Here is an 11,605-nt window from a genome sequence, read left to right as displayed (position 1 = left end):
GGAGGTAAAACTGGCAGGAATTTTGACACTATGTATATCTCCCCCATATAAATTTGAACAATTCTGTGACCAACTCTCCCCATTGAAAAGAACCCCTTACAAAAACCGAGATGTTTTGTTATATTTTCATGAAATAGCACTAAACTGAATACAAAATAAATGAATAAATAAAGCGCTTTCATAAGTTTGAATGGGCTGGCATGGTAAACAAAAGGTTAGCATGTCCGCAACGCAGTTTTGGGATCGCGAGTTCAATCGCTGGTGGGTTCCGACATTCCTGCGTTGGGTTTGCATGTTCTCCAACCAATTCTTCCAATCCATAGGTTCCAGCACCCCTGCGACCCTTGTGAGGATAAGCGTGACGGAAAATGAATGAATCTGGGCCATGCATTGCACCCCCGAGTGTAGTGTGTGTAACGATGAAACCAAAGGACGTAACTCTGCACCCTACGTGTTCGGGACATCCTTTTGGCCTGAGGTACGATACACAACATACGACACCACTCCACGTACTATACACTCAACACAGATCCCCCCCCAGCCCCCCAATCAATCATCCACTGAGCCACCCCTCCCTCTAACCCACGATTGGCCAAAAGAGGATCACCCGGGCCTGAGTTAATGACGTCTCAAATTAGGACCCACCCACAATTACACCCCTACTCTCCCATACGGATTCTTGCAAGCATACTCTTTTTTTCCCCACAATATGAAAGTGCAACGAGTCACTCGATATTATAGAGTATATAACAAACACATGTTGAACTAAATGAATGCTTGGATATATAGTATTGCAACTTCTGTAAAAGCCTAGTCATTAAATCCTGCATTTGGCCCAGAATTACCTTTTACAGCGCTCCTTGAAAAGGTTACTTGAGGACATTGACCTCGAATTGGCACGTGACCGTATCGCTTCCTATGTACGTATATGCAGTACTTTGTGCTTGTTTGTTGTACGTTTGTTTGTTGTTTGATTACAAATTATTTTCCCATCACTTTAAGGCCAGACCAAATATTAGCAATTCAACAACTTCACACACTACGCAAAGTGTGCTATTTCGCATCATACAAAAGATCACACGGGAATTATTAGTTCACCGAGGAGCTTTCTATGCTTGTCAAAGAGTTCATAGGCTATGGGAATGATCCAATCTCATCACTTATTGTTAGTCGGAACTCAGTTAACCCCTTCCCGAACTTGACCCCATTCACCAAAGGCCCAGAGGCCTTCCCTTTTTGTACAATATCCGTCCTGTGACCACCGTATACAATGCGTGCATTGTCTTCTGAAGCATTGACATAAATACAGACTGATGTGATTGCTGCGCTGAGGACAATTGCACCACTTTTTATTTATCATTAAAACATTTGCTTATAAAATTGCCCAAACTCTCCTAAATATTTTGACTGGTTGATTCAGAGGTAATGCTCTGTTTATATATTTATATATATATATATATATATATATATATATATATATATATATATATATATATATATATATATATATATATATATATATATATATATATATATATATATATATATATATATATATATATATATATCATAGTGTGTGTATGTATGCATAATGGTTTCAAAAAGGTCATGAAGGACTGTAGTAGAACTCCTCAGAAAGAATTCGAACATTTTTTACAGTGTGATGCTCCCACCTGCAGGAAAAACTGTGAAACGTGGTTGGATTTATTGTGTATATATATAATTTCATAATGCTAATATTTTTGCAACACATACCAAAAACAGGAGCTGGTCAGTGTGGGCATTCTGGCAACAAAACATTTATTATTGCTGTGAATTTTGAATGATGACTTTAGCCCGTATAGAGCACACTTTTGGCACTTTAGGTCCAAGGCCTTGATACGAACATCTCCCCAAAACAACCTTTGGGACGAGGTCACTCGCAGCACCCGATAAAATGCTATCAGTCCAAGATTCACGTCCTCTCCTTTTCAAACTAAAATATCATCGTAATCTTTGTTTGATATGAACCGAAAGCAGCCTTGACAAGCAAGCAACAGTGGTAGAGTGTCCACCTCTTTTTAAAATTTTGAAATCCTATTATGTGTCCACCTATAAATCCATCCACTAAGTGGAATCAATCCCAAGTTATCCCTCACTGAATAATAAACATATTCTCTTTATTTCATTTTAAAAAAAGACATTCAGATCTACCATTCTGCATATCCAAGCAGCTGAACTGGACCGGTATTAATAAATAAATAAATGATTTCATTGCCAGTAGTATTACAATGGAGCAACATTTATTGTGTTTCAAAGAATAACAGAGAAGGATATAAAATAAAATTGGTTGTGGTAGCTTAATTCACCCAATTTTGGGTTGTGGAATCCAAAACTGATCTGTAAGTTATTTCTTCACAGTTTACCTCATACTTTTTGAGCTGTCACTCCATGTATGACACTAGCCTGACCCTTGGTAAAACATGAGTGTTATATAAATAATGAATGTTTATTGCATGTCATTAGCATTTGGAGATACAACAACACATTCAGCTATGCACATTGTTTTTTTAAAAATAATTTTTAAACATATGATCATACTATGGTTAAACTGAGTCCCAGTTTTGATTCCACACCAAAATAATGATGCACAAACAGCTGTTAGACCTATAAAAAATAAAATACTACTCCATAATACCGACATGCTACTTTGTCCAATAGAGGGCCACATTGGCATGTTTTCACTGTAGAGTGAAAGCTAAAGGAATCTGTTCAAAATGATTTTTTTAGAGACTTGTGGGACATCTGGGTGTGTCTTCTCTCCAAAAGAGGGATAGTGAGCAAACCTTTGAACTAAATGAGAGAATAGATAACAAAAGAATGAACTGCATAGATGAAGAAACAGTTCACATACATATTTACATATATGTTCATTACCATGAGTATAAATATGTTCATTAATATGTGCTGTCCCTTATCAAATCAATCAATCAATAAAAGACAATATTTTTCATGTTATGTTTTGATCAATTTAATCTATTTAAATAATAAATTAATGATTAAATGCATATTATTTGCACGTCCAAAACATGTATATTTTGGCTCTCTTTTTAAAATAGTCTATTTTATACATGAAGGGAAATAAATAACTACTCAAGATGATTAATATTAAAACATTTGAACTGGTTGGGTGAGGTTTGAGTTGGTACCCAAGTTTCCGAACAAAGGGCAGAAACACACAAAAGTACATTTTAATTTGTAGAAGGTGGAACATAAAAAGTGTTTGGTTGAGGTCTCAAAGGAACAAAAAAAGAGGAGGGACAGGCTGTGGGAATTTAGGAGTTTCTCATCTAATCCTAATGTGGGAAGTTGAGTCCCACCCTGAAAAAGGAGAATTTTTGGGACAGGCGGGGTGGGGTGACATCCAGGGTGCCGCAGGGCAGGAAGAGAGAGCGTGGCCACTGCAGTCTGAGCGAGACTTCGGTCAGGAGGAAGGCTGCCCAAGTCCCTAAATCACTTGTATTCCAAAGAGCAGATTTAGGCCGGGGTCATTGCATGCTGCTGCTTTTGGTTGGTTGAGTGACAAAAATGACGATGGCGGCAGCACTTACGGTTCACGGCGCTGGCAGCCTATCAGTACAGAGGATAACGTCACACATTTTTGCTGCCTGAGCTCTTAAAGTGCAGTGGTGAGATAACCTCTGCAGCATGGCTTTGCTCATGTGCCACTTTGTCCAGTTCGAGCGTCGTAAAAATAGAGAGGACGTGAGATACAATCCAAGTATTGTTCTATACTACTCATAGACAGACCTCCAAAACAACACAGTTAGCACAACAACATCAGGCTACAGTATGGCTAGAAAAAAAACTCCAACAACCTTGAAATTATTCATCTCATTCTGAGTTTTTTTATTACTCCCCCTGTAAAAGGTCATTTAAGCAGAGAGGTGTCAAATTTTTATATTCATTGTAAATGTCACATGAAATATTTGCTTTAAACCCCACGTAGGATTACTACCGATTGCTCGCATTTTAACGTCTTTTATAGGCTGTTAAGCTAATTGCTGTGCAGTTTTACAGTCATGCTTCCCTTTCACCACTTCTAATGCAGCTCCTTTTAAAAAGCCAGCAGCTGTTTCCAGTGAGCAAGTGCTCGAATGAAACTTGGATGTACTCTGCAAGATGTGCATGGGCTAGAAAAAAGCGTTTGACTGTCCTCCAATCAAATCGTGAGTAGATATTTTAAGTATTTGCTGATGGCGAAGGGGGATTTAATGGAAAGTGGACAAGCTCTCACGAAATTAGGCTGAAATCGTGTAGTCTGAGTCAGGAATTACTGGTCAAATGGGGCTGAAGACATTTCTCCCGTGAACCACTGTGGCAGTCAAGCGTGCTGACTACTGAGCTAATAGCCCAGTCTGTATTCAGCCATCAAAACACTCTAATATGAGCTACATTTTCCTTACGTTCTACAAGCATAGATAGTACTTAGATTAGATTAGAATTTTATTTCATCCCGTATTTGGGAGATTTTTTGGTTGCAGAAGCAAGACAGACACAAGACACAGAAGACATTGTAGACCTAGGAAAAAAACTTGCTCAACTGGTGGTCAGTAGGTAAGCAGCAAGAACAATCCACTGTCAAAATGACGGTATAGTTTTGAATCCTGGTTGAATGGTGGAAGAATGACGAAAGGAGCGCAGTAATGTCACCTCCGTTAAAACAAATTATAATGGATCAGAGTGTAAAGATCGTAGATTCATGATTTTTTTTTTAATCAAGATATTCATTCATCCTAGGGACCATGATTTACAGTTAACAAAAAAATCTATAAAACTTTACAACCCCAATTGTAATAAAGTGAAAGTCAATTTCCCACAACTCGGCGAAAGAGTCAAACAAAAATCATGGGTCACTGTGGCTGTTATTAGGACACTACACACTAGAATTAACTCTCTTGTTATGGAAGTGTTATAAAAATATCAAGAACCACACGCACTAAAATGCCTGCCAAAGTCACATTTAATTTAGTGTTTGCTTTCTTCCTCCCTACTATTATCTGTACTGTACTTTTTGTATGGCTTCAGTTTTAAATGTGACTGTATCTTTGGGTCATTCCCCAGAAAGAGAAAAGTTTTCAGAAGTTTTTTTTTACCTTAAAAGGCCATGCATAGTGGATTGCTGGTTTCCTGTGGGAGGGCTTTCCTCTCTCTTTCTCTCTTGACTGGGGAGCTGCCGACTTTCCTCATCCTCACTGCTTACCATGACCACCTCAGTCCCTCCCATCACACAACTTCCTTTTTTTTACAATCCCGGGACAGTTGTGAAATCCAGCTTAGTACTTTGTTTGAATCTCTGTCTTTGTGCAATCCTTACAGAGACCCCCTCCCCTCTTCTATTAATGTAGCCCGAGGTCAACTTGCGGTCATGCAAAAGGTAACAAGAGACCTGCAGGAAGGATGGAAGTTTGGGGGGGTAGAAAAGGAAGAGTGAGTAGGGTGTTGTTGTAGTGAACGTGCATTCTGTCACTCCTGCTACTGAGGTTCAAATTTAATGAAACCTCAGTCTCAGTCTGCAGAAGGTTCCCACCTTGTGGACTTCCTGTGTGAGGCTCCAGTTTTTTTTTTTACCTAGGTCTACAATGTCTTATGTGTCGTGTCTGTCTTGCTACTGGAACCAAGAAATGTCCCGAATACGGAATGAAATAAAGTCCTAATCTAATCTAATCTAATCTACATGCAGCGTTTCAGCTTTGGGAATAATAGGAATAGAAATTATATTTAACTGGGGTCAAGTTGATGCCATTTAAAATGCCTTAATTAATTGTAAAATCAATTTGAAAAGTAATATTTCTCAGCAAGCAACAGTTTGGCAGACAGTCCTGCACATTAACAGACTTTAAGATGTTTGTGGCAGGTTTATTGCATTGATTCTACCTCATGCGATTGAATTATAAATATTTTCTGTATATGGAAAGAGAAGGAATTTGTCTGACAGACGTCACTGAAATGGTCGTGTTGTCCTTAAGAATGCATGCACAGTGTTTTTTGCAAAGATGAGTAACAAACACGTCCTACTGTTGACAGAAGGGTCCAGTCTAAACCTTCTGGCCTTGAATCATAAGGAGGTGTTCTGTGTTTGTGTGTGTGAGAGAGAGAAAGACAGTTGGTGTGTGTTCTGGTTGTAAACATGATCCTCATGACATCATCTCAGGAAGCTACACATACAAATCAAAGGTTACAGATTGTGTGTATCTACAGTACATCTGTGTCATCAGAATCCAGGTGTTGTCTAGTCTATGTGAATCAAAAGCTTTGTTTCCACCTCAAGGCAATGAATGGTTGGTCTAGGAAATACTGGATTCAGTACTATTGAGTCAAAAGATTGTGCCACCGCACAATTAAATGAGATGAGTTCCATAGGAAGAGCTGTGTGAAGGAAATATGTTCATAACAGATGATTTATGAATTGTGGCAGACTGTGGAAGAAGTGAAGGAGTACTCTTGCAGTGCTTTTCATGGTGAGAGGAAAAATTATTTCCATTCGTTTTAGTGAAAAAGTGTAAAGAATGTGGAAATATGTCCTTTTGCTTTAAGAAAAAATAAGTGTGGTGGAAAGACCATTTCCTGTACACTATGCATGCTGGGATCACCTGAATCTTAATTTTCCTTCTGGGAACACATCTGTCAGTCTATCCATCTATCATTCTGTCTGCCTTTTAAAGTGCATTTGCGGATTATGGTTTGAGCGTCTTGAATATCCGTCAGTTTAGGAGTCACGTCATTGGCCGCCTTTGACTATGATACACGTTCATTTTCACTAGTCAAGTTAAAATGGATCGAACAATGTCAGTGGCAGTGAATGAGTTAAATTGGTAAAACATCTGTGGCAATAGGGAATTCCCTGCATGTAGTCTTTTTGTGATAAATGATGAACCAGTTTGAATTATGTTGGTTTGCAAAAGACGATGAATTGTGTGATATGTAACCCGAGTTGGAAAAGAAAAAAAAATCAAATCGATGGCTGACTCTTGCCAACCGCAAATCCATCTCTTAGCTTTGAAAGACTTTGCAGCTGCAGCCATTTTTCTTTTCACTGTCTGTTCCGCCTTCTCCGCTCTCCATGCCGAGAGACAACGTCCGCGATCGTGCCTGTTCCTCCACATCAGCGCCGCTGACAGCTGCTGCACGCGTCAGTCAATTGCAACGGGCTGTCGCACAATTTGCTAGGCTTTGCATTTCACAGATTTTCTCCTCTTGAAATACTTGCTGATGTTTTACAGTGTCATTTTTGTCCAAAGTGATGCTTGGTCCATGTCAGTTTTCCATTGCGGTTAATGACATACAAAAAGTATTTCCATGGTGGAAGTATAAGGACTATTACACACAAATACTAAGAGTTTGATGCTCCTAAGTCATTAGGAGCATTTGAACATTGAGATAATAATTCCATGTGACAGCCAATTAAGCAAAATAAAAATATCATTAGGCTACCATCAGACTCCTGGGTGCATAATTTTATTTTTTGGGCATATTTTTGTGGCCGGTCAGAGCGACATTTTCATCTTCTAAAATAATGACCCAAAAGTGAACCGCAACAGGGGAAAAAAATAGAAACAGGATTTGATAAGCTTTAACACTCAGAGTTCATCCATTTGCGCCGGAAGGTCATTGCTAGCTCTCCTGCGTCCAATGGAATGGATGTCTATCACTATCAATAGCAACCAATGCATTAATGCCACTCTTCTAAAAATGTTATTTTAACTATATAGTACTTGCATTCTGCCATGTTTTTTGTTGGTTTGTTTCTAGGACACTTGCTTATAGCGGACAGCCAGAGCTGGAATTCCAACACAAGGAACCATGACAAACAGAATCAATGGAATTATGAACCGAATGTAAGTTGTCCCTCTTTCTACTGTTAGATGCCCTTGTTGGTTGGTTAAAATTCCACCCACTCTCTCTCTCTCTCTCCTACACGCCATTTTATCACGAAAGCTCAACAACCCAAATATGGACATCATGCACGGGCCAAGACCGAGGGAGCTGAGCAGACCACTCCTTAATGGAAAGGCCTTGGGTGAGTGCTTTGATAGGTGAGAGTGGAGAGTGATAGTCGGGGAGACAGGATGAAGTGCATGCCGAGTGATGAATGGGGAGGTGGGGGTGAGGGCTGGATGAGAGGAGGAGGATTGAAGGACCTGTGGGCAGGTTCAGTTGCACTTTGCATCACTGCCCATATAGAGCTCCACATGCCATCTTCCTATTGCCTCTACTCAAGCTCCAACCTCCTTCAAGGCACTGTCAAGGACTCCTCTCGCATCTAGAAGCAGTCTAAAACTTCAGAAGACAAGAATTTATCATCTCGACGAGCGGGTCCACTAAGAACAGACACCATGGAGGCTATCAAGAAGAAGATGCAGATGCTGAAATTGGACAAGGAGAATGCCATCGACCGAGCCGAGCAGGCAGAGACGGACAAGAAGGCGGCTGAGGACAAATGTAAACAGGTGGGTTTGTGATGAGAAGGATGTACAGACGAGAAATGAGGGATTTATTTAATATTGATACTAGTTTAAACAAATCCATTAGAAAATAAGACATGTTGGGTTTAAAATGATTGGTCGGAGAGTTATTTATGACACATAGTATTTGCACTAAAACGAACAGGCTGGATGTCCTTTAAGTGATCATGTCATCGTTTCTGGCCCACTCTTTGCCCGGATGCTTATCAGGGATAGGACATCAGACCAATACTAATGACATTACACTGAAATGACAGCTCAAATTGTCAAGTAAAGATGATTCCAGAATGAGGGGTAAATCCAAATTGCTGTTGTCAGGCAAGAAAAATGTTTCATGCCAAAAACAAACCATAAACCCAACAATGTTACTTCTTGTTTAAACTGTACTTTAATATATACTCAGCAATGGAAATCTTCATATCATCTCATTGTTGACCCAAAAACCAGCGTAGCTCAGGGGAGACCATCTGAAAGCACTTTCCTCTTATATTTACATTCCTTAGTGTTCATCTACTCCACTCTATTGCAAGTCTTGGTATTGGTCTTACTGTGAAGCGCAACCCCTCACTGTTAGGTGAAATCTTCTCTTTTCTTATGCCTCACATAAAAGGACACTCCAGCTTGGCTCCTAAAATGTGCTTAAGTAGCTCCATCCGTTTCTGCAAGCTTGGGATGATAAGTGCCCATAAACAGCCTCATGGAACCCATTTGATATGGAGATCCAACACACTCCATAAGCATGTAATTGTTACTTAGTGACATATTTAAGTCACACTATGCTGACTGTAATGTGTCTGCTTGCTGATAATGACTCTAATTTTGGACACTGAAGTGGAGACAATGATTGTGTACTATATGGGGAGTTTGCTTATCAAGTTGGTGTGTATTTGAAATAATAAAGTTTTCTTTCTATGCTAAATAACCATTTCAAGTTAAAAGTCAACTTTGAAAATTGATGCCAATGCTTAACTACACTGGAAAAAAGGTAGGATAAAACACGCAAAAATTGTGTAACGCTTTGGTAGACATCATTTGGATGGTATTTTTTTAAAATCTTTAAAATGAATTTTTTAACATTTTTACTAAGATTTACTATGATGATTACTATGAATTAAAATTCTGCGATCCATATGTAACCGGCGTCAGTGGTGGTTATGTCCCTGGTACAATTCTAGCAAACACGGCTACCAATATTTTACTGCAAATATAATTATTTGGATGTGTATTTATTTCTTTTAAATTGTGTGAGCAAGTAGCACCATTGAATTTCTCCAAACCAACCTTCAAAAGCTGACATGGAATATAAAGCGAGAATTATAAATGATGAAGTTCTCTTTTTTTCTCTTTTCAGCTGGAAGAAGAACTGCTGGACCTCCAGAAAAAGATGAAGCAGACAGAAGATGAACTGGACAAGTTCTCTGAAGGCCTGAAGGATGCTCAGGAAAAACTGGAACTGTCTGAGAAGAAAGCTGCAGATGTGAGTAAGCACACGCAAAGTGGAGACAAAATAACATTCACGTCACTCCACGGCACTCACTTTCTCTTCATGTTAATATTTCGCCAAATCCCAAATGGGCTCACAGCAAAGCCCCACTGAGCACGGTGGCGCCCGTTCTTCCACAGCTGGACTCGGGTAGTCAGAGCCAGCTGTGGCTTCACTTTGATCCATGTGATCACTCTTTAGTCACTCTCTGCATTCCTGTGCAGCCACTCCTGAAAGATCGGCACTCGCTTCTAGTACTCAGATTCAGACACAAGAACACAAACCACATCAACAGTTGACAGATCAGTTTTCTGCATTCTTCAATTCCAAATGCTTTGAGATTTTCCGTTTGGAGTTCTCGCAACATCTTATTTGATGTACTTTGGAGTTTAAGCGGCTCTCACAGTTCAAACCTTACTCACCCTCCCTTGCAACTCGGTACACGTGATGTGCTTTTTTCTTTTTTGTGCCACATTTTTTTTAGGGATGACAGTGTAAACTGAGCAGTAGTAAGCCTAGATTTTGCCAGCCAGGAAAGCATCTTTTTAGTTAAGACATGATATTAGTCCAAACTTTGTCAAATTTAGGAAAAAAATGCTTCTAATAATTATTATTTTGTTTGGTCACCATATGTGTTTTAATTAAATGTAGTATGCAATGAAAACATAACTTAATCAAGTCATAATTTGTTATAACTGTCATAAATGCAAGCAAGCAGTTATATGAGAAAACCATTCTACACACCTAAATGATAGAACATAGCCATACTTCTCAACTTACGTTTTTCCCGTATTTTATACGTTTTTGATCATTTCAAATTGTGTATGCCGTATAACAACTTTTGAACGGGATTTTTTTAGGTACGTTTTTTTGTAAAACCGATCTTGATTTACCCATTGACTCTAATCCGGATCGTCTTGGTCACTGGCAGCAGACGAAAACGTCATTGTCAACTGCCAATATTGTCATGCTTTAAGATTGATATGCGCATGCGCATTAGTCAAATCCGGCTTTTCACTATATAAATATAGCGCGTCAGCAAGCAATGTACCCAGACAGTCAAGCTGTCAGCGTCATACAGTGACATCTACAGAATTTTGAATTTAGTGCATACTGATTGGGCACCCTGTCCACTTTGGAGAAAATTTTAGACTTTTAAGTGCACCATATGTGAGTAAATATGTGGCGCGTTGCATCTGTACGGTTTTTAATCGCTTGATAAGGGGAATTGCAATCATTAATAACTAGAGCAATTACCCGAGATTGACAGCAATGAATAGCCCATCCCAGACTTGAATCACCAGTAAGTGCTCATTCAAGTACGACTACTGAATAAACAGGGCGAAAGAAGCATAGTAAATTCGGCATTGTTTGGAGTGCGGTTGGAGGATATCCCAGGGACATGCAGTGTAGCAGGACATACAAAGGAAAGGGAAGTGTGTCAGAGTCACGCCAGATTAAGCTCCTACTCTCTTTAAATAAACTCTGAAAAGTTCTAAGAGTTATTTGTTCCATTTGTGTTTGAAAAGCCATGCGGACTGTATCAAATGTCCTTCACTAAATTGCTGTATTAGAGGCAGCAGTCATGTCATTACCTATTAGTTAAAGAGAGGTACAC

The 11,605-nt window shown here is 39.3% G+C and overlaps 1 protein-coding gene across 1 annotated transcript in view; it reads left to right on the top strand.

The window, feature by feature from the left end:
• The window catches only part of tpm4a (tropomyosin 4a), a 41,598-nt gene that overhangs the window by 16,489 nt on the left and 13,504 nt on the right, over positions 1-11,605 (top strand). The window contains exons 3-7 of the mRNA XM_077608269.1: positions 324-478; positions 7,792-7,877; positions 7,978-8,059; positions 8,278-8,489; positions 9,856-9,981. Of these exons, the coding sequence (XP_077464395.1) occupies positions 8,376-8,489; positions 9,856-9,981 (240 nt within the window). The 5' untranslated portion in view covers positions 324-478; positions 7,792-7,877; positions 7,978-8,059; positions 8,278-8,375. The remainder of the gene's footprint in view (positions 1-323; positions 479-7,791; positions 7,878-7,977; positions 8,060-8,277; positions 8,490-9,855; positions 9,982-11,605) is intronic.

Source organism: Stigmatopora argus, chromosome 8 (assembly GCF_051989625.1).
Source record: "Stigmatopora argus isolate UIUO_Sarg chromosome 8, RoL_Sarg_1.0, whole genome shotgun sequence".
In the NCBI taxonomy this organism is placed as follows: Eukaryota; Metazoa; Chordata; class Actinopteri; order Syngnathiformes; family Syngnathidae; genus Stigmatopora; species Stigmatopora argus.
This window is presented reverse-complemented; position numbering and strand designations above follow the sequence as displayed.